Source organism: Moschus berezovskii, chromosome 21 (assembly GCF_049115385.1).
Source record: "Moschus berezovskii isolate FMDL1 chromosome 21, NW_MosBer_1.0, whole genome shotgun sequence".
Classification (NCBI taxonomy): Eukaryota; Metazoa; Chordata; class Mammalia; order Artiodactyla; family Moschidae; genus Moschus; species Moschus berezovskii.
This window is the reverse complement of record NC_142480.1, coordinates 2,582,532-2,606,150: the sequence shown is the minus strand read 5'-3', so window position 1 is coordinate 2,606,150 and position 23,619 is coordinate 2,582,532. Positions and strand designations below refer to the sequence as shown.

Sequence of the window (23,619 nt, the reverse complement as noted above, 5' to 3'; positions counted from 1 at the left end):
AACACAGATTCACTGTCCAAACGGGAGATTCCAAACACACACAGTGTGTGGAGAGAGTAAGGAGGTCTGTGCACCATGACCCCGCCTTAAGCTGAGCATCCTGGGCCCAGCTACTTCGGCTGCAGGGCTACCCCCAGAACCAGAAGGGTTGTGCCCAATCAGGGGTTCACTGACGAGAGTGGGAGTTGGCTGTAATTATTAACACAAATGTCCTGGGGTTGCAGAACCAACTGTCTAAGAAGAAAACACAGGCATCTTGAGGCCAAAGGACAAAGAGCCCTGAACATGAATGGAACAGAGCAGTTATTTCCAGGCCCTCCCGGCAGTTTACTGAGGGAACCCCAACAAATTTATAGATAGGACTGCAGGAAACATGCTGCCTGTTAAGAGCAGCACATATGGAACCATCTAGGACAGCAGTTCTCAAAGTGGGGTCCTGAGCCCTTTAGGGTCTGGCAAGGCCTTCCTCCTCTAATTCCCTATCTTAGGAGCTGGGTTTTCTTCACGTAAATTATACAGAAAAGGTTATCACTACAGACAACGCAGAAACACAGAAGAGAACCTGGGTGCTTTCTACTAAATCAGACATTAAAGCAACGCACAAAAATGATCATGGCATCTGGTCCCATCACTTCATGGCAAATAGATGGGGAAACAATGCAAACAGTGAGAGACTTATTTTTTTGGGCTCCAAAATCACTGCAGATGGTGACTGCAGCCATGAAATTAAAGGATGCTTGCTCCTTGGGAAAAAAGTTATGACGAACCTAGACAGCATATTAAAAAGCAGAGACATTCTTGTATCGACAAAGGTCTGTCTAGTCAAAGCTATGGCTTTTCCAGTAGTCATGTATGGATGTGAGCTGGACCATAAAGAAGGCTGAGCACTGAAGAACTGGTGCTTTTGAACTGTGGTGTTGGAGATTATTCAGAGTCCCGTGGACTGCAAGAAGATCCAACCAGTCAGTCCTAAAGGAGATCAGTCCTGAACATTCATTGGAAAGACTGATGCTGAAACTCCAATATTTTGGCCACCTGATGGGAAGTATTGACTCCTTGGAAAAGACCCTGATGCTGGGAAAGATTGAAGGCAGGAGGAGAAGAGGATGAGAGGATAAGATGGTTGGATGGCATCACCGACTCGATGGACATGAGTTTAAGCAAGTTTTTGGAGTTGGTGATGGACAGGGAAGCCTGGCATGCTGCAGTCCATGGGGCCGCAGAGAGTCGGATATGACTGAGCGACTGAAATGAACTGAATTGAATCAGTCTGTGGCTATGTTGAACATTTTTCAGTTTTAACTTCTAAGTTGTTAAACATTAAGGCCTGTAACCACATACGCAAAGCTCCCTGTGGCCCTGGTGACCTTCTGAGTGTCAAGGGTCCTAGAGTCAGTCTCAGGACACCGCCCTGGGCTGAGACTGGCCCTCCACCTGCTTCTAGCCTTCAGTTCTCGGAAGCCATGTCACATCACGTCACGGCGTGTTTCTATGGTACTTTTTGGGCACAAAGCCCTCTACTCTACTCTCAAAGCCACCTTACAGGGACCCTCCAGACACCCCATCAACACGGCCCTGACACCCGACGCTACCTCCTTCCGGCCCTTGTCGGCCCTGCGGACCTCCTGCCGTAGCACGTCGATCTTCTGCATGGCCGCCTCCACCTCCTCCTCCCGGTCCCGCAGCTGCCGCGACACCTTCTGCTTCTGGGAGCGCAGCTCAGCCATGCGCTCGTTGAGCTCTGAGAACTCCTGCAGGGCCAACTTCCGCTGCTGGTGGGCGTCTTTCAGCTCCCGGGCCTGGGACTTCAACCGCTCGGAAGCCTCTATCAATTGCTGAACACAAATAGTTACAGGCTGTTTACATCTGCCTAACAAGGACTGGACAGAGAAGGCAATGGCAAGCCACTCCAGTACTCTTGCCTAGAAAATCCCATGGATGGAGGAGCCTGGTAGGTTGCAGTCCATGGGGTCGCTAAGGGTCGGACACGACTGAGCAACTTCACTTTCAGTTTTCACTTTCACACATTGGAGAAGGAAATGGCAACCCACTCCAGTGTTCTTGCCTGGAGAATCCCAGGGACGGGGGAGCTGGGTGGGCTTCCGTCTATGGGGTCACACAAAGTCGGACATGACTGAAGTGACTTAGCAGCAGCAGCAGCAACAAGGACTGGAAGGGGAGAAGCGTCACCTGTTGCTGTGTCAAGCTGTTGAAGTGACAGCAAATGCTGGTGAAAGGCTGCAGCCTTGGCCCCGAAAACTGAGCTCCCTGGAAAGGCCCTTTATCGGCCCCAGCACAGCCTGAAGGCCACCTGGGCCTAGGGAGCCCATGAGGCACCCAGGCTTGCCTGGCTCGGGAATCCCGACCTCTCCCGTGTCATCACACCATCACAGAGGCAGATGAGGGCCTGCAAGTCTCCGACGCCCCCGTGAACACGACCGCACGCTCTGCGAAGCCATGCGCTTCCCCACAGACAGGCCCGCTTACCTTGTGGAGATCCTCCTTCTCCTGCCGCACCACGCGGTACTGCTTCTCCAGGCCCTTCAGCCGCTGCGCGGAATCCTCGTGCTCCTGGCGGAGAGTCACTGTATCCTCGAGCTGTCGCTCCAGCCTACTGGAATCTGAGAAAAACAGGAAACAAGTTGGGCTCCCTTACACACGCACGGCCGCCGGCACACCTGACAGACCCACCACACTCGGCTCTCGCCCTCGCTCCTGTGTAACGGACGAGCACAGCTGGGTGGTGCAGGAGGGTCTCGGTGAGTAAGGCACTCAATGGCAGCCTTTTCTCGGATCAGGATGGTGGGTCCCAGAAGGAAGCAGAGAGATGGTCACTGACTTGGGTTTGATTTGAGACGAGTCAGGCGTAGTGCCAAGCCACGTGCCAGGCTAAGGGCTGGGACTTAATGGTGCCTTGAGTCTTAAGGAAGCTCTGATAACTGGGAGCCGCAGAACATGCACTTTGGTGACACCAGATCTAGCACTTTAACACTGAAGAGGAAACCCAGCCGTGGGTGAGAGCTCCAGAAAAAGTTTCGGCAGTTCTGTCTCAGAGTGACAAAGAGGAGAATTAACAGAGAAAAATGTAAATGCTCTGAGAGATCACAGATGAAGCACTGACTCTAACAGCTCAGATCAGTTCCTACAGTGTAGAAGTGAGGCGTGTTAGAGAAATCATTGAAAATAAACTGGCAAAAACCGGAACTCTTCGCTAAAATTTAACTTTTTTTTCCCCTGCTTTTCTATCCAATGGAAAGGACTCCAAGAATGTTCTTTGCAGAAAGGAAGATCCGAGAACAGAGACTAAGCAGGGTGACCTTAGAACACTCACCTGCTATCTTACTCTTCAAACGTTCGATCTCTTCGTTCAGCCGTTTGATCTCTTTGTCCCGGGCTGCGCCGCCCAGGGCCCGGGCTGAGCCGTGGAGGGACTGGACGGTCTGTGTGGACTCTGGGGAGGAGAGATATGTGAGCGCAGGCCACGGGGAGCTGGCCGCGAGGGACGGGGGGCGGTCCCTGCACAGAGGCCCCGCCCCTCACCCTGCAGCTTCCGGCTCAGCTCCAGCCTCTCCTGCTCCAGCCTCCGGATGCGCCTCTCGTAGGCCTCCACCTGCAGGCTGGCCTCCAGATCGCGCTGCACCCCTTCGTCTCTGGTCAGTGTGCTGGACTGCAGGATGCTCTTCAGAGAGCCCCGGTCAGAGAAGCAGCTGCAGATAAAAGAACAGCATGTTCTCACCCACCGAGACTTTACAAGGACTTCATTGGCGTTTAGAAACTTCCTGGGGTAAAAGATAAGCCTTTTCAAATTGGCAAACAAAATCAACTGAGAAAAGACTTTACTGTTTAAGGAGCCAAAATCAGACAAGAGTCTACCTTACTGCAAACCACTGGGTGACAATGGGCAGTGGAGAGAACTGGTCAGATAAAGCACCTCTGTAGGGCTGGGAAGTATAATTTTCTTTCTTTTTTAATTGAAGTACAGTTGATTCTGGAGAAGGAAATGGCAACCCACTCCAGTGTTCTTGCCTGGGAAATCCCACGGACAGAGGAGCCTGGTGGGCTATACAGTCCGTGGGGTTGCAGGAGTTGGACGTGACTCAGTCACTGAACAGATGATGTGGATTCACTTTGCTGTGACAGCACAGAGTGTGATCTCTGAGTCTCCGTGTACACTTAACTAGGAACTGAAAGAAGGCCTCCTGCACGGGGACCTGGGCTGGCAGGGCCTGGTGGGCCGCGGGCAGAGGCACCCTGATGCTCACCCCGGCAGCTGTGGCATGGTGAGGGGCGAGGGCGTGCCGGCTCTGCCCTCACTGGGACCGCCCCCTCAGCCTCTGGGGCTCGTCCTCCCTCGCAAACTGTCAACACCCTACACAGCTCCTTCAAGTCCAGCCCGTGGACCAGCACAGCCAAGGTCCTCACCAACCAGCAGCAACTCACGACACGCCTCTGCACGAGTGCACTCTGATGCACAGATTCGGGTCAAGGAAGGTTCTCTCCGTCAGAGCTGAACTCGGGGTCAAGCCACTTAGCTTCTCTTGCTTTTAATGTGATGACAATGTCAGGGGCATTTCTGAGTTCTACACAGTGAGTGAGTGTGCACGCGCACACACATACACACACTCAGAGGTGCAGACAGGGACGTTTTTCTGAGTTCGACAGGGAATGCACGTGCACACACTCTCTCTCTCTCACACACAGAAGGGCCTGGCTGGTGTTTCTCAAAGGAGGCCCAAGGGTGCTGTGCCAGCCAGCACTGCTGGGGTCTGTTTCAGGAAGAGGTCACTGGGTCAACTTGACAAACCTGGCGCCTCGCTGGGGGCCCAGGGTCCACAGGTGTGACAGGCACCCAGGGAGCTGAACGCGGTGGAAGGCTCTAGAGCCTCTGCAGAGGGGCTAAGAAGTCAACACGCCCAGCGCACCCAGAACACCTCCTCTGGGCTGGAAGGAATCCGCCATCGCTCTGGCCTAAGCGCTACTAACTCCAGCATCTCACACCTGAAGAGCGCTTTCACAAGCTTGGGCAGAAGTAGGCCGCTTCTGTAGAAATTTATACCAATTCAGGCACCCGCGGCTGGAAGGAGCCAGGAGCCAAGCTCCGTGGCCTTGCTCCAGGCACCGTGGCAGCCCCACTTGTCTTCTTTTGCCGCCTCTCTCCCGCAGCCCTCTCTTCCTGGCCCAGTGTCCTCTTAAAATAGAGTTCGAGCACCACGGGCACCACGACTCTGCAGAGGCCCCTGGAGACGGGCCACACACACGACCCCCAGCTGGGGCTCCCGGGGCTGTGCTCCCAAGTGGGCTGGGCTCTCACCTACGGCCCCTCCCCCTCCCCCGGGAACCCTGGGGCTGCAGCGAAAATCCCCACAGAAGCCAGCAGAGCCCAGACAAAGGCAACGCTCAGCTGGGTGTGACCAGACACCCTGCCGCCGGCCATGGCCCCTGGTGTACCACCTGCACAAACCCTGCCCAGCTGATGGCTGGCAGGGGTCGGGGGTCAGCAAACTAGGGCCTGCGGGCCAAACCCCCTCAAGTCTGAGGTAAAAAAAGGCTTTTCCATTTTTAATGGGCTATTAAAAGAGAAGCCCCCTCGAGCACGGAACAGGTCAGAGTTCCTGGCTCTGACAGGGCCTGGCCCCACACGGAAGCCCTCCTGCCCCACGGGAAGACCCTGCCTGTGGGGAGGAGGCCCCCCTGTCCCACAGGAAGACCCTGCCTGCGGGGAGGCACACGCAGACATACCTCTCCGTGGTGAACGTGAACCCAATGAACGGCAAGTGCAATCCAGAGAAGCCCGCGTGAGAGCCAGGAGGTAACACTTCCTGCACGAGAACACACACGACATGAACGAAACCATTCAAACCAATGGAGAACAGGAGGGAGAGTGTTCCGGGGGGGAAACGGCGCAGCGGGGAGCCCCACGGGGCCTCCCAGAACACTGCCCGCATGGAGCCAGGTGCCAGCGAGTTCCCTCCTCATTCCCGGCTTGAGCCAAAGCACGAGGCCATGAAGGGGATAAACACACTGCTTCCGAGACAGCGATGCTCATGCTGAAGTGGGATCAGCTAACTGCGAACCTTCTAAAGTGGCAGGAGCCGCCACTCACCGTAACCCTGAGCAGGGGGGGAAGCAGAGCGGAGGCAGGGGCGTGGGTTCCAGCCCTGAAACAGGCACAGGCAGGAGCGGGGTCTGGAGCCCAAAGGGAGACTGTTTTACATGGGTTTACTGTTATTTTTCACTTTGAGGGTCCTTCTCTATTAAAAATAAAAGCAAAGTTATTTACCTGGGAAATTTCAATGTGGAAACACGTTTATCTGAAGTTCAGGAAAAATCCTTTCAACAATAATATTAATACCTTCCTCGGTCTTCTCTAACATCATCTAAAGTTCCACTCTTACTTTACTAAGAAAGAGCCTCGAAAGCCTCTAAGTCAAACACAGTTTTCTTTTCCCTGGTTAAACCTCAGTTTCCCTATCCCCAAGACTCACTTTTAGAGTAATGCGTACTGAATGCTGAGTCTGATGAGACCAGAATAATTTCACAACACATGAGCAAAACCCTCTGGGCCCAAAAGGTACAATGATGAGCTCATCAGTGGTCCTGTGAGACCAGGTCAGACACCAGACGGGCCTTAAGGCCAGCGCCCAACGTGGAAAACCCACAATCTGAGACATCAGCGCCTCAAAATTGGCCTCTCATCCCTGTCACTCTTGACCTCCAGCCATGTGAGCAAACGGTCACACACATGCTGAACACACGTGATGGCAGAAGAGCGAACGTATCCTCATACACAGGGACAGTGAGGAGGAGCGGAGCCGGAGACCCAGAGACCCACGCCACCGTGTGGCCACGGGCAGGCCCCTGGCAGGCGGACAGGGCAGAAGGGACACTCTGATGCAACAGTGTACATGACACTGTTTACAAAGGCACAAAGGCATCAAAATAATTCTGATGAATCCTAAAACAGAACAGCTATTTAAAACTGAGTAAGCCATCTCTTTAAGGACCAAGCTGAAGGCAAGAATGAGAAGTGCATTCCTTGAGGCAACCGCCAAAGTTTCTGGAAGTCGGCACAGTTCTCTGATTCACCACCGTGATGAACAAGCTGTACGCACGCAGACCTGGGACACAGTGAGGAGGGCAGGGCGCCGCCACACTTACGATGTTCCTTAGCACGTCGTCGTCCACGTCGAAGTTGGACGTGTCGGAAGGACTGCTCACGTCCGGAATGTAGGGTGCCTCCAGGTTCCGGATGTTCTCCCAGTTCAGCCCTTGGAAGAAGGCATGCTTCTTGAAGTCCTCCACCCCGTTCTGCCCCAGCCGGCGCTCCCGGCTGCAGATCAGCCTCTGGATGAGGTCTTTGGCCTCCTCAGACACGTCTGTGACGTGGGACGGGAACTGAAACCGCTCCTGGGGGGGTAGGGGGGCAGTCAGGGGACTCCAAGGTGTGCAGACATCACGGGGAACAGAGCAGAGGCAGCAGCTCCTGAGCAACAGCCCCTTTCTATGTCCCAGTAACCAAGTGCAACCGAAGCTAATGAAGCTTCATTCCAGAAAACCCTAAGTCTCACCGGTATTACTCACAGCAGACTGGTTACCACCCTTCATGTAAACTAAAATGGTGATAAATTTTCACCTATCAAGGTGGCAAAGAACACCGACAACAGGTTGTAGGTGGGAGAGAAACGGGCACATCCTTCAGTACGCATTTTACCAACAGTAGCAATGAGAAAACACAATATGTTCGTGATGCCATTCTACTCTGACCAAGGAAATTGAAAAATACCTCAATGGTCATCACAGAGGGACTTGTTAAAAAAAGATATACTGCACACATACACATGTTAAGGTCAGCCTTTGAGTACTGAGTAGAAAGATGACCGGAACCCTGGTCATATGCGACCCGTGATACCATTTATTTAGACAGTCCCCCTCTCCCATGTGCTAGGAGGTTCACAAGGTCACACACCCACCAGGGCACCGTGGGCCTGTGTGCCGAGCCGCCCCTGCGGTCCCGACCTCACCTGTAATCTCTAGAAGGGACAGCAGCGCTGCCTCATGGGGCTGCGGTGGAGGTGGAATAAATGATCAGACTGGGTGGGGCCCCACAGGCGGCAGGCGCTCAGGGACAGCAGGTCTTAGAGTGGAAGCAAGCCCCACTTGTTACCTTCACCACGCTTACCACCAGAAGTTCATGGGGCGCCTTTCACCATCAACTTACTGCATGCACTTCGGCATGTCCAAAGTTTTTAACAGTATATATTAATTTATAAATAAAAATACATTTCTACTTTGAAAAAAAATTTTTAAAGGCATAACTTTCCTTGATTTAAACGAAAGATGCTTTAGGACTTTAATGTTAACGTGCTCCTTATTTGAGCAAATACTGGGAGACCATGCTGGCGGGAGACAGCAGACAAGTGAGCGCCTGTCTGGGTGAGTGACCGAGCAGGTGGGGAAGGGTGCCGTGAGCCAACAGCAGAGAGGCTGACCCTGGCGTCAGAAGGATGTGCGTGGGGAAAGGGGTAAAAAGACAAAACACAGATGACTAAAACATTAGACGGAAGAAGAAATAATACACAGAAAATGAGGGAAACAGAAGTGAAAAATGAATAGTTGGGAAAAGGGGGAAAAGCAGGAGGAAAAGCAACAGGTGCAAGAAAGGACCAAGAGCACCACCGTGCTGGGACAGGTGACCCGTTCCTGACAACTTCGGGGCAAGCGGGCTTCAGGGGCACAGCTGACGTCCAATGGAAGGGGCGGGCGCACAGGTGACAGTGGCCCACGAGCCCCCTCGGGCAATTCCCACCCACCTGGCCCCGCATGGACCTGCAACTAGCTCCCGAAGCCTATGTCTCCTGCAGGGGTTCAGGCCTGACGGATCTGCCACCCTCCACCAGGGAATGGGAGCGTCCCCCTCCGCCCTCATCTCCCGCTCAGCAGCCTGCTCGGACACCCATCTGGCCACCCAGTCTGCTCCACCCGTCCCCCTTCCCCAGGGACTCAAACACACACGGGTGGAAATGCGATGGCTTACTTCATGGTTCATGATCTTCCCGTAGGTCTCCACGAGGGACTCGGCGTAGAACGGGGTCTCTCCGTACAGCATCTCGTACATGCAGACACCCAGAGACCACCAGTCGCACTCGGGGCCGTACTTGCCCATGCCGTCCTCCATCGCCTGCAGGATCTCTGGGGAGATGTAGTCTGGGGTGCCCACGGCCACGGAGGACTGCACCTAGGGGAGAGGGTGGGTAGGGTGAGGGGAGCCTGAGGATGTCTCCAGGGGACAGCAGGTGAGGAGACAATCACAGGATAAACCTGGCATGTGGTCATGATTTAAAAAACCTCATAATGAAAAGTTCAATGCAAATAAACGTTCCTATAGCACTAAACCAGGGATTCCCATGTAGCTCCGTCGGTAAAGCATCTGCCTGTAATGCAGAGACCTGGGTTCAATTCCTGGATCGGGAAGTTCCCCTGGAGAAGGAACTGGCAGTCCACTCCAGTACTCTTGCCTGAAGAATTCCATGGACAGAGGAGCCTGGCAGGCTACAGTTCATGGAATCGCAAGAGTCAGACACAACTTAGAGCTATCTTTATAGCATTAAACATCAGGCAGTTTCCAGAATGCACCAGACTCACCTGCCTGCCAGGTTTTTCAATCCCTAGATGCCCAACCAGCCCCACACAACACTGGAGCCCCACATTCCCCATCGCAACTCAAAGTGTGGTCCAGGCACCCCGTGCATCCAGGCCAGGCCTCCTCGGCCTTGTACATGCCTAGACACCACGCGCTTGTGAGACAGAGATTCTAAGATGCTGCCTTTCTGACACGCTCCCAGGGGAAGCTCGGGCTGTTCACCCACACCCTACCTTTGAGCTCCAAACTGGAACATCTGGAAGTAGGTCCAGGGATCAGCTGGGTGCTGGACACACCCTACATGGGGAACTGCAACCATTGAGGAGACAACCTGGGGGCTGGGTGAGCTGAGAGGTCACAGACTGGCCTCAGAGCACGTGGAGTCCACAGGACTGGAGGTCAGTAAGACGTGACGAAAACAGCCAAGAAGGCCCGTCCTCGAAAAGACCAGCCTTTCCCTGGTCACAGCCCAGGGCCCGGCGGCAGGACTCAGTGGGGAGTCCTCAGGAGTCGGACAGGGCAGCAGGGGACAGCTACCGGGAGGTAAAGCAGGTGAGCCCCCGGGGAAAGGTGCCCAGCACAGGCTCGGACCAAGGTGCTCCCTCGTCAGAAGACTGGCTTTGGGGACAGCAGCAATAGACCCATCACATTAGAAATAAGAGACTGGCTTTGTGGAGAGAGAGTGAGTAAACCGACTTGCTCTTTTTAAAACACTGTCAAGTGCTGCCAGCTTTATGTTAACTGCTGCTTGAAAACCCACAGCAAGGGGTGGGGGAGGGGCTGGTCTCTCCGGAGAAGCAGTTACAGTACACTTTATGACGCGTGTAGGTTTTAAAGAAAAGACTTCCAAAACACCTAAAACTCAAACTGTGACGGGGGCCACCGGGAAGGATGGAGATAAGTCCCTAACACAGCAGAGCCACGTGCTGGAGCTGGCCGAGGGAGGCAGGGGGGCCCACCGAGACCACCTGGCCGGCGGGCTCTGACCCAGCCCAAGTCCAGTCTCCTTGGGGCGGGACAGTCACTCTGAGTGCGTCCTCCTGCTCTGCAGAGGGAGCGTCCGCTGGCCCTTGGGAGGGGCGTATCAAGGACCCCCGTTCAGGAAGTCCTGCCCCAGACAGCAATGAGAAGGCACCAACACACGGCTCAGGTCTGCCCACTAGGTGGGCTGCCTCTCTCTTACCGCGGGGTCGGCGCACCGAGAGCCACCCGGGGATCTGAGGACCCCTGACTCCCCCTCTGCAGAAGGCACACAGATCACTTTCGCCAACACAAGAGGCAATCAAGGTGCTTTAACCATAAATAGAAAATTTCAACTGTTTTCTAAATGGACTTGTCTTCTTAATTTACATTAATAAACTTGGTTTCTTAATTGTATTTCAAATTGAAAATGTAAGTAAGTCCCTTCTAACTGCAAGCAAAACACAAAACCAAATAGAAAAGTTTCAACAAAAATACCTACAGTTCCATCGTCATTCATCTTCAAACAGGATCCAAAGTCAGCCAGGCGGATATGACCATTTACATCCAGAAGGACATTGTCAGGTTTAATGTCTCTGTTAGTAAAATAAACACACAGATGAACCATTTTCAGTTAACACTCAGGTAGGTCACAGCCCTTCACTAGTAGAGAATCACCAGAGGAACTGCTAGTTGGTCACGACAGGACCTAGGAGAGCATCCCCTGTGGCGGTGTGGTTGGCGTGCAACAGCGGTGAACTCCCATTAACTGCTGGGACCAGTCACAGACCCCACCCGCCACCACCTGCTAGCCCAGGCCTCCCTGTGCTGGGCACTGCTCTCAACCCGGGCCCACGGCAGGGGCTGGACGGTACTGCCTGCCTTCAGGAAGCCTCCCTCTGGCCGGGACGTCAGGACATGAACACGCAAGGCACAGCTACACAGGGTCTCGGCATCACAGAGCACAAGCCGTGTGGCAGCTGCTACGAAGAAACATGAGCAAACAGAAGAGGAGGCAGAGGGACAGAGTGTTTAGGGAGCCAGGTGGCCGTGACCACTAAGAAGAGACACCTGAGTGGGCACTTGATGAGTAACAGGGCCGGTGAGGAACCAGGGCACCAGAGGCCCCTCCCCAAAGCATATGTTATAGACGACAACAGGGAAGCTCGGAGCGGAGCAGTCTGCCAGCTACCCCGCAGCAGGAAAGCCAAGTCTGTCTCACTCAACCCGTCATCCTACCGACTGTCCTGTGCACTGGCCAACGCCAGGCGGGGAGTTGGGGGTGGCAGTGGACTTCAAGGGACTAGTCCTCCTTCCTGGCAGAATAGGTCTGTGTGACTTTAAAAGGAAGCTGTTCACCAAGAAGACCGCAAGGATGCTCCCAGCAGCACAGCTGGTAACAACCACCAAGAGGGGCTGTGACAAGGCCCACATTCTGCAGGGGGGCTTCAACGTGGACCACTTAAGTCCCCCTGCAGAACGGACACAGAGGCCGGGCCACTCTGGCCTGACAGAATGCTACACCCTGGTGCAAACACACGAAAGCCCCCGCTACTCCCAACAACACAGTAAGTCTCACACACGTGAGCAAAAGACGATAGATCCAAAAACAGTAAAGCAAAAAAAAAAAACCCTCTAGCAAAGCACTCCAAACTGAAATAAATCTTAAATAAATACTCAGGAATACGAAAGAGAAAACCAAAGAATCCCTCAATGAGTCAGAAAAATAAAAACTACTGTCCTGGTATTCTAGTGGTTAAGACAGAGCCTCCACTGCAGGGGGCAAAGGTTCGATGCCCAGTCTAAGATCCCACATGCGACGAGTCATGGCAAAACCAAAGAACAGAACCAGGCAAAAACAAGGAGAAGAGGGGACTTGATTTAACCCAGGGGAGAAATAGAAGAAAAAGACGATCTTAACAGAAATGAAAACTAAAGTGTAAGATGCCACAGAAGAATCAATTTAAATAAACATCTAGGGCTGCTCTGGTGGCTCAGTGGTGAAGAATCCACCCACCAACGCAGAAGGCACGGGTTCAATCCTTGATGCGGGAAGAGCCCACGTGCCTCAGAGCAAGGCAGCCCGTGTGCGCGCCACAGCTCCTGAAGCCCCGCGCCCGAGAGCCTGCGCTCCGCGGTGAGAGAAGACAGCCTGCTGAGGTCCTCCCGCCCTCTGCAACCAGAGAGAAGCCTGTGCAGCAACCAAGACCCAGCAAAGCCAAAAATAAACAAAAAATTAAAAAAAAATGAAATGAAAGGCAGTGAAGAAACAGAGGAAAGGATCTGAAAAAGTAAAAATGGGACAGATAATTAAAAAGGGTCAGGGACAAAGCAGCTGGAGACGGAAATGGAAGACAGGCAAAGGCACAACACACACCTAACAAGAGTCCCTGAAGAATCAAAACAATAAAACATCACACCTGAAGCTGAAGCCCCAGAGAACTTTACAGAAGTTTTAAAAAAAAAAAAAAAAGACCTGAATCTACAGACTGAAGGGCTCATCAAGTTTAAAAATAAATAAGTGTCCTGCTTTTTTTGGAGCCAGACCAGTTGATGTTGAAAGTTGATATGGAACCACCACCATGTAAGAACAGCTAGGAAAACACTGGAAAGAGAGGTGTGATGGGGGACTTGGCCCCATGGCACTTCAAGCTGCAATGATGCAGTCCCAGAGCAGAGACAGAAAGACAATGGGACAGAATGAAATATCCAGAACAAACCAAACTCATAAAGAAACTGAGCATATCATAAAGATGCTACCTCAGATCCGTGGGCAAAGACACAAACAAAGTAAGTTCGTGCTGGGACAACCAAAGAGCCTTTTAATTAAAGATAAAATCAGATCCATTCTTGATATAAGAATAAACTCCAAATGGAGCTTGTGTAAAAAATAAAACCATTAGAAGAAAACAACCAATAAATTTAATACATTAAAAAAAATCTGCCCGTGGGACTTCCCTGGAGTGGCTAAGACTCTGGGCCCCCAGGTCAGGGGGCCTGAGGTCAATCCCTGACCAGGAAGCTAGATCCCTCATGTCTCAAATAAGACCCAGCACAGCCAAATAAATATATATATATATTTTAAAACAAAGAGTTGGATGGAAATGTTAAAATTAAAAACAAATCCCTGGCCAGCTGCAATCCCTGGGAGCCTGTGCCTCTTGGTCTCTGCTCTGCTGGTTTCCGAGGCTGACCTCCTTGGAAGGGTGGTGCCCACTGGGGTGCTCGGCTCTGGGTCGGAGGTCCCCGCTGCTTCCTGCAGTGAGCCTCGCAGGGGTAAAGCTGCCAAAGGCGGGACGCAGCCGCTCTGTCTGCAGGGGCCCGGCTGGGGGGCAGCGGGCACTGCCTGAAGAAGTCGCCGTGGCCCACGTCCTCCCATGGGAAAGGGGCCCAAAGCTATGGTCTGAACCTGCCCATCATGTCCATAGTTCTGATGGGAGTCACTCACCTTCGGCCCCACCACAGGCAGTCTTAACTTACTCAGGCACACCCCTGAGACGGGGGTAGGACCGACTTCCTGTACTATCTAACTGCAAACTCTTCTGTTGTTACACTAGGTCATTCAAGCACTTAGTCTGAATACTGCATTGACTTTAAGGGAGAAAACAATGTCAAATTACGTATTTTAATGTTTCCTACTATGCCCTAAAGTTAAGATAGAGCAAAAGTTCTACACAACCAATTAAGAAAATGAGCAGAAAGCTTTCTACTTAGGGAAAAACAGGAAAGAATAAACTGTTCAAAAGGCAGTCGAATTAATTTCCCTGGAGATCTGTGACAACTACAAAGACATTCATCTCTCTGTAGTGAATTAAGCAAAGTTCCATCAAGAAGAGTATAAAATCTGATGTTGAAAACAAGAACAGTGACTGTTATAAAAGCAGGCATAATGGCATTACAGACACAGGAAAGAGAAGAGTGACTCTGGCCCAAACCTCATTGCCCTGAAAGCAGCACCTGCTTGGGGGCAGTACCCTGGGCTCCCCGTGACACAGAGACCAGGGCCCTGGGCAGGATTGCGTGGTCCCTGCAAGCCGCCCCCCCCCCCGCAGGGCAACAGGGTCACACTCGTGGTAAGACTTGAAGGGCTGTTCCTTTGACACTGGGAGCCATCGCTACCCTAGAAGCATGAGCTGCATCTGGTTAGGAAAACCCGACAGGCTCAGAGGCGTGGAAAGCACCTAGTCAGAGAAGCCGGCCTAGCATCTGCGACCCATGCAGGTCACACTCCTGGTGTTCGAGCGGGAACCGCACGACACTAACTGGGACCAGTGGGAAGGAGGGATGAGACAGGTGTACTTACGTACGTAAGAGTCAAACCTCCACTTAAACAGAAGTGCTCTGAGACCACCACCCCCATCCCACAAAATGCAGCAGCAACAGAAACCCATTTCTGTTAGCTGGAAATATGCAGGCAAATACCAGAAGAAACAACTATAAATTGACGAGTTACCTATGGCAGGGGCGTCAGGGTGGAGCAGGACTGAACACTCATGTTTTGTTATAAGCCCTGTACAACTATCTGAATTTCTAAAACTATCGCCATGAAACACTTTGATGAAAAGAAGTAAAATAGAACAACCCCTGCCCCCCCCATCACCCAACCCCACAGGACTGAATCCCTGTCTTACACAGCAGAATGAGACGGACACAGAGGTGCAGGCTGGGCAATGACTAAGGCCGCTATCCTGGTGGCGGGGGGCAGGGGCCGTGTGGCAAGCAGGAGGGGGCCTGTCCCACGGTGCCACCCCTGTCTGCCACCGAAGAGCAGTTACACTTGTTTGAATCCTTTATGTTGCTGTGATGGGAGCCCCTCAACTCAACCCCCCTAATGTTCTGTGGGTGACCAGGAAACAATCTCTGGGGGGCAGGCAGGGCAGAGCATGAGCCAATGGCAGACAGACACAAAAGGACAAGGTGACCTCAGCTGACAGCAGCTGCCACAAAGCAGTGACCCGGGAAGGCACCCCACATCGTGGCAGCCAAAGGGAGGACCCCAACCTCCCAAATTCTCTGCAGAGCCTGGCCCTGGGGCTCTGAAAGGAATGCTTTAACACGTTAATGGTGGTTTCCATAAAACACCTAACAAGGTGATTACCTGTGCACGTAATGAAGCTGATGGATGGAATCGATGGCCAACACCATTTCACCAATGTAGAATCTTGCCATATCTTCTGGAAGCTTGTCCTCAAATTTACTGAGCAGGGTTAGTAAATCGCCACCCACATAGTAATCCATGACCAAGTACTGCAAATGGGCAGAGAAGACAGCATCCATCACCACCAGACCCAATCATCAGAGGCCACGCTCCTGCAGCAGAGCTTCTGGACCCGTGGGGTCTGGAGGGATGGCACCTGAGTGGCTCCTGTTGCCCAGGACGCGCCCCCAGAATGTGGACCTTGAGGTGCTGCTGGGTGTGAAGTGACGCATCCGCCAGGGAACAGAGCTCAGTAAATATCTATTCTCGTCAGTAAAATTTCTGCCTGCACGACATAACCAGATGGCGTCAAAACAGAAGCCACATTCAGCTTACAACTGACCAGAGGACTGTTGATTTCCTGATGTCGCTGCATCTTGTTATGCAAACGAGCAATGTATAATTTTTGATTTGTACAAATCTTTTTTTCATATTCTTCAGAAATATTTTACCCCAATCCCTTTTTGTTTTTATTGAATGATTCTTTTATTCTATAGTTCTTCACAAATTTCAAGTTTCATACATATAATTTCATGTAATCTCACAAAAACTTCCTTTCTCAGTCCCCTACTCTTACGTTGCCCCTCCTCCTTCACGCTCCCTGCTGGGAACCACTGGTCTCTTCTCTGTAAGACTGCTGCTTTCTTGTTATGTTTACCAGTTTATATTGTATTTTTTAGAATCCACATATAAGTGACATATACAGTATTTGTCTTTCTCTGACTTATTTCATTTAGCACAATACCCTCCAGGTCCACCCATATTCCTACAAATGACAAAATTTCATTCTTTTTTACGGCTGGATAGTATTCCAGTGTGTGTGTGTGAGAGAGACAGCGCACATGCACACAATCACATCTTCTTTATCCGTTCATCTGTTGATGGACACTTACGCTGGCAATTGTAGAAAAATGCTATGAACACTGGGGTGCGTGTGTATTTTCAAATCAGTGTTTTGCTTTTTTTTGGATATATACCTAGAAGGGGAACTTCTGGGTCACATGGTATTTCTATGTTTAGCTTTTTGAGCAATTGCCATTCTGTTCTCCACAGTGGCCGCTCCAATTTAGAGGGCTCCCTTTTCTCCACAGCCTCGCCAACACCTGTCATGTGTGTCCTGTTTGCTGACAGCCATTCTGACAGGTGTGAGGTGACATCTCACTGTGGTTTTGATTTGCATCGCCCTGATGACTAGGGATGAAGAGCATCTTTCCATGAACCTGTCGGCCATCTGCATTTCCTCCCTGGGAAAATGTCTAATCAGTTCTTCCACCCATTTCTTAACTGGGTTAAAGAATAAACAATATTTGCAAAATATCTGAAGAATAAAAGAGAAGGAAGTCCCATAATACATATTATAAAGAACTAGAAATTAAAATAGTTTTTGTTGATTCACAGATAAGAGTGAGAGTCTAAGGAAATATAAACTTTGAAAGGAAAATAAGTGTTTATGGACATTTCCCCCACAGCAAAGGTGGCCGAGGTGAGAGCAGACACACATCCACAGGGTCTCACTGGAGGACCCAGCCCACAGGTATGAGCTGAGCCTCTGTCTCCCGAGGGTCTGCTCCATGCAGCGCTGGTGTTTCCACACGTGTGGGGGGGGACACCTCATGTAACAGACAGCACCTCGGGCTCTGGCCCCATGCAGGCTCTGCCGGCTCAGCACACGCTGCAGCCTGTCCTCGGGCCGTGCTCCCTGGTGAGCTGAGCTGTCACTACTGCCAGTGAAGCTCTGCTGCCTGCATCTGACCTGCTTTCTCTGCCCGGGAAACTTGGGTGCAGCCACAGCTCATCTGAGTGACGCCAGCAGGAATTATACCAGCTGCTGTTGGTGACTTGCCTGATTCTGGACTCCGTGGGTGATTCAACTCCCCCAGGGCCAAGGGTGGTAAGAGCTGTGAACAGCCCAGGGAGGAAGCAAGTACGCGGGGACAGGGCGGCGACAGGACACCCAACATTGGACGGTCTTCGAATGGACCACAAACTGGCAAGGGCAGAAGACGCCAACTTCATTTTTTTAAAATGTGGAAATAACAAACTTCCTTGATTATGAAAAACAGACTATCTTCTTCAGAAGATACGCTAGAATGACAACTTCCCAGAGGAAAATTTTTGTGAGAAATCCTCCCCCTTCAAAATTAGGACGTTACAGATCATGTTGAGAGGCACACACAAACCAGCACAGGCAGGAGAGAGACATCAACTCTTCAGGAGAAAAAGCACACGGAGAGGACAAACACCCTGACTGTGACACAAAGACCAGAACAACGTCCGCTCACTGTCTCAGCACCAGGCTTGTTGGCACCTGCTTGGCCACGGGTCCCTCACGGGGCTGGCATCACACGGAGGGAGGGGAACACGGGAATTCAGAGTGACGGGCCAGGAAAACACCCAACCACAGGTGTCAGAGGGCCCAACCGGGGGCCACTGCACAGGGACCCCCATGTGGATCCTGGGGGCCCTGAGGGCAGGAGGGAGCTGGCCCGGCCAGGGGCTGCCTGCCAGACAAAGGGTCTGAGAGAAAGGAGCCAGTGAGTGAGGCGAGCACAGCAGGGAGGCCAGGCCCCGGGGGGCTCTGGGCTCCACTCTGATTGCAGCTTCCCCTGCCGCCCTGTGCGCAGACCAGACCAGCGGAAGGAGAGCAGGACCAGAGCGGGCTGGGCAGGAGGTGAGGGTGACGGCACGTGGAAGGGTGGAAGGGGAGATGACCCAACAGAGGGCAGGTAACCGGGGGAAGAGACCACGGCACCTGCGGCTGGACATGCGGGGTGAGGCAGAGCCAGTGAATGAGCGGCCAAGACCTTTGGTTCCTTTAGGAACCGGCGGGGGCAGGCAGCGCCATGGCTAGCCGAGCCTCCACTGCTTTCCTGTCCACCTAGAAATCTGAAGAGAAAGTCAGAAAGTGTATCACAGCAGCGCTAGAAATGATCGGTGGGCTCCTGGAAAACAAGTTTACAGGAAAAGAAACCTGCAAGGGCTTATAGGTAAGCGAGCAGAAACTCATTTCTGGAGTAAGAGAAAGCGACCGGCTATCTCCCATGTCATGGAACACAGGATCCTGACTTCAGTCAACAAGGCAACGCCCTTTCAGACTGGTGAAACAGCTTTAATTTCTATGAAATACCCAGTTTAGATGCCCACAGCAGAAACTGACGTGGACGGGCTCTGTAGGGTGGCCTCCTGTCACAAGACCACTCAGTCCACGGCGCCTCGTGCCCAGTGGGGCTCAGGCCCCCAGCTGCCCGGCTCGTTCCTCCGCGCATCCTCCCCACAAGGCAGTAACTGCTCCTGAAGAGCGCTGCTGGGTGGTGGAGGCGGGAGCCCCGGGTTCCCACCGGGCAGCCCCGGGCCTCGCCTGCCTTGTCTTGCAGCTTTCCCTGTCTGAAGGGGCAGCCCCTCACATTCACCCAGAATTCCTAACCAGCCACCGTAACTCAGAAGAAGCCGGCAATACGCTGTGCTGGTCGCAGGAAAACTATCAGGGGGAAAAAAAATGTGGTCTTCTTTCTTCCTAGTACTACTTAGAGACTTCACTCAGTTCTTAACAAAACAGGAAGTGAACTGGAGACAGTACACTCGAAGCAGCGCCACTCATCTGGAAGCAGCGGCTGATGGAGAGATGGCCCCAGGCCCCCCTCCTGCCAGAGGGCGGGGACCGAGTCCCAGCACTGTCCCTGGGTCTGTGCAGTGGGCCCCCTCCTGCCAGAGGGCGGGGACCAGGTCCCAGCAGTCCCTGGATCTGTGTGGTAACCTGGGATGAGTGATGTCCTCTCCCCTTGACCCAGAAACTGTTCATACAATGGTGAAAAACCACAGATGCCTAACTCGCCTGGCCACTGGGAAGACTGACTGATAACCCATAGGCTGTGCCCAATAAACCCCAGCTGCCCCGACTCAAAACAAACATGTGTTTTTTCAAATCTAAACAAAGAGTCTAACACATTGTGTTACCTAGTCCTGGCCTACTGAATCTAAGGGATTTCTCTGAGGTCTGAGATTATTTTAAGATAAAATAAAAGAAATTCTACATGACTCCACTTCCTGGAAGCACACGGAGTCCACTACTCAGAGTGAACTCACGTGTCACCCAAGGCCCTGCCCTGCAAGTCCCATGCGGCCACGGCTGGGGAAACGTGCCGGCTGCTCCCTGGGCAGAGGAGCTGGGCTAAGACCAGTTTCCCCGAGGTCCGTGCAGACTCCGTCCACTCAGAGCTCCATGGCATGCACATTTCCAGGTTCAGGCAAACCTGGAAAGTCCTTCTCAGAGTTAAAAGTCCTAACAAAGCCATCATGAGTCACTCGGGGCCCAAGCCAAAGGTCTGATTTACCTTTCATTCCAAACTGGTTGTCCTGCACCCGTTCATTTTTTAAATTAATTTCTTATAATTGGAGGTTAGTTACTTTACAATATTGTGGTGGCTTTTGCCATATATTGACATGAATCAGCCACAGGTGTACGTGTCCCCACTATCTCAAACTCCCTCCCACCCCACACCATCCCTCAGGGTGGTCCCAGAGCACCGGCTATGAGTGCCCTGTTTCATGCATCAAATTTGGACTGGTCATCTATTTCACATACGGTAGGTAATATGCATGTTTTAATGCTATTTTCTCAAATCATCCCACCCTTGCCTTCTCCCACAGAGTCCAAAAGTCTGTTCTTTATACCTGCGTCTCTTTTGGGATCTCACATATAGGACTATCGTTACCGTCTTTCTAAATTCCATATACATGCGTTAGTATACTGGATTGGTGTTTTTCTTTCTGGCTTACTTCACTCTGTATAATAGGCTCCAGTTTCATTCATCTCATTAGTACTGATTCAAATGTGTTCTTTTTAATGGCCGAATAATATTCCATTGTGTATATGTACCACAGATTTCTTATCCATTCGTCTGCGGATGGACATCTAGGTTGCTTCCATGTCCTGGCTATTATAAACAGTGCTGCGATGAACACTGTGGTACACGGGTTTCTGTCAATTCTGGTTTTCTCAGTGTATATGCCCAGCAGTGGGATTTCTGGGTCGTATGGCAGTTCTATTTCCAGTTCTTTAAGGAACCTCCACTCTGTTCTCCACAGGGGCTGCACTAGTCTGCATTCCCACCAAGGGTGTAAGAGGTCCCCTTTTCTCCGCACCCTCTGCAGCATTTACTATCTGCAAACTTTTCGGCAGCGGCTGTTCTGACTGGCGTGAGACGGCGCCTCACTGTGGCTCTGATTTGCATTTCTCTGACAATGAGCGATGCTGAGCACCTTTCCACATGTTTGTTGCCCACCAGTGTGTCTTCTGCACCTGTGCCCCAAGCTCATCCTGCCACACGCGCGAGCCACAAGTGATCAACCAACAGTGCCAGTGAGCCCCAGCTGCAGTCAGAACAAACAGCTGACAAGAACACAGGGGCCCAGAGTCACCCCCAAACCTATGTCAGCCGCCCCAGTGGGGAGGGCTGCAAACCAGCACCTGCCACCAGACATGACCGTCAGGGAAACGTGACAGAAAAAGCCACTCAGTTCAAGGTTCAAATGTTCCGAATTCCCAGTTTCTTATTCTTACATATAATTCAAGATAGAAAATTCCCATTTCACAATAAACCAAGAGAAGAAAATAAGTGCATTATTTACTGATCAGAGGGAAAAAGTTCAGCTGATGATCACATTGAAACCAACCCTCTGTGGTTTTATCGTTGGTGCATGTTTAGGCAACGACAGCCCCAAAGAGCCTCACTCATTTTCAGTGGCGGCACAGGAGCCAGAGCCCCTGGTGAGCTGTCCCGGGACAGGGCCCATGGGGCCCAACCTACCAGGTAGTTCTCGTCCTGGAAGGCGTAGTGCAGCGTGGTGATCCACTGACAGTCCCCATTCACCAGCACGTCACGCTCCTCCCGGAAACAGGCCGTCTGTGAAGAAGTGGAGAGAAAGCCAGGCTGTGTCCACTGGGATGGCAGCTGCAGGGCATAGCCCCGAGCGGATGCAGGCTCCGAGGCCACAGCCCCCACCCTCCAGGCCTGCAGTGGACAGAGGCTCTGAGCGGACGGAGGCTCCGAGGCCACGGCCCCCATCCTCCAGTGGACGGAGGCTCTGAGCAGACACAGGCTCTGAGCAGACACAGGCTCCGAGGCCACGGCCCCCACCCTCCAGGCCTACAGTGGACAGAGGCTCTGAGCGGACAGAGGCTCCGAAGCCACAGCTCCTGCCCTCCAGGATACAGGGAGGTGTCTCCCCGTGAGGGCTCCCACCTACTCCTGGGCGCCCACAGCAGCAGTGGGATCTCTGCTCTCTCCTGCCCCTGTGGCCCCACCCCGAGTGTGTTGGGGCTGCTGAGTAGTCACCTCCCCGCCAGGGGGCTTGCACCCAGCCCTCCACACGGCCCTTCCAGGGCCAACACATGAGGTTCAGCCCAGCTCACGCTCGGACTTGGTGCACAGTATGCCAATTATAAGTTCTGTGTAACCAGGCTTAAATTTAAAAAGCAACATTCAGTTCTTTAAATGTGCTCACACACCATGACTAGTGTGATAAGGTGAGTCATCTCCCCCTAAAGCTTTTATAATTTTTAACGTTTACCCTATACACACGTCACTCAAAATTAACATAACAAGTTACATTACACATGGCCCAGCTAGCTTCTTCCATAAATCAATCACTTCCATAAAAATTTAAACTTCAATAGAATTTGCTACTAGTATTTCTTTCCCTGAACACTTTATTCGGTCCCCAAACTTTCATGTAACAGTAGCTTTTTCCCCCGAGAACTGCTCCAGTGATTTTCTTGTGTTCACCAACCTGCCAGCGATGACAGGAAGAAGGGCTGCTGGGTCGTCGGTGATGGGTGAAGACGGAAGGAGGAGACGCAGAGTGGACGGGGCAGGGCCGGGGAGGGGGCAGAGAAGGCCAAGTCATGGGATGCCTGCATTTCAAGTCCAGGTGACCACAACACTGGTGACAACTCAGTCAACCAACACGTGTCTGAGCAATGACACATGTAAGGCCCTGTGATGGGCACTGCAGCTGGAAGAGGACACGAGTGTGGACAGGGTGGGGAGATGCCACATGCGGTTCAAGAGGACGGACCTGGGTCGCCAGCAGGGTGCTGAGGTGGGAGCACCGGTGCGGGAGGAGGGACAGCCTGAGCTCAGGAGAGCTGCATGGCCATCAGCAGCTGTGTGGACTGTCCACACAGCGTGGCCACTAGCATCGGCAGGTAAACATCCAGGAAAAGAGCACAGGGGCCACCTGGAGTTACCAGGAGGGTTCAGAGTGACGGGATGAGAAGGAATTTCCAGAGGAGGAGGCAGTGGTTCTGGAGGTGAGTGCCTGGGGCAGACAAAAGGCAGCAGCAGCCTGGGTACAGAGGAGGCGAGTCTGGGAAGGGCCAGCGGGGAGCCTGAGCCCTCAGGGAGGATGGGGGGGGGCGGGGAGAGTAAGGCCAGGGGCACGAAACAGCCTCCACCCAGAGGGACAAGGAAGAAACAAACAGGCTGCCCTGCAGCGGTCACCTACTTTCACTTATAACCTTCCTTCCCCTCGAGGAGGGAGGGCAAAACATTCCCAGATTCAAGAATCCCTTCTGCACTGGGAGCAGAACTGAGACAAGACGCCTGAGGGTTTTTTCCTGGCTCCATCAGGCACGTGGCATCTCAGCTCCCCGACAGGGGCTGAACCCACGCCCCATGCACTGGAAGCTTGGGAGTCCTAACCACTGGAGTGCTGCCCCCGCGACACACCCGAGGGGGCTCTCCAGAGAGAGGCACCTGGTCAGGAGCCGACACCTAGAGGGATGGATGGGGGGAGCTGAAGTCCTGACGACAGAAAGCAG

The 23,619-nt window shown here is 52.5% G+C and overlaps 1 protein-coding gene across 2 annotated transcripts in view; it reads right to left on the bottom strand.

Moving 5' to 3' along the window:
• CDC42BPB (CDC42 binding protein kinase beta) overlaps nt 1–23,619 on the bottom strand; it is a 101,382-nt gene that overhangs the window by 29,707 nt on the left and 48,056 nt on the right. For both annotated transcript variants that reach the window (XR_008684873.2, XM_055418596.2), the window contains exons 4-13: nt 21,605–21,700; nt 15,699–15,847; nt 11,103–11,196; nt 9,035–9,235; nt 7,159–7,407; nt 5,740–5,819; nt 3,541–3,707; nt 3,332–3,451; nt 2,488–2,621; nt 1,593–1,835 (exon numbers count right to left, since the gene is read on the bottom strand). Coding sequence is in view for 1 of the 2 variants with exons in the window: in XM_055418596.2 (XP_055274571.1) it covers nt 1,593–1,835; nt 2,488–2,621; nt 3,332–3,451; nt 3,541–3,707; nt 5,740–5,819; nt 7,159–7,407; nt 9,035–9,235; nt 11,103–11,196; nt 15,699–15,847; nt 21,605–21,700 (1,533 nt within the window). In the remaining variant the exon portion in view is untranslated. The remainder of the gene's footprint in view (nt 1–1,592; nt 1,836–2,487; nt 2,622–3,331; nt 3,452–3,540; nt 3,708–5,739; nt 5,820–7,158; nt 7,408–9,034; nt 9,236–11,102; nt 11,197–15,698; nt 15,848–21,604; nt 21,701–23,619) is intronic.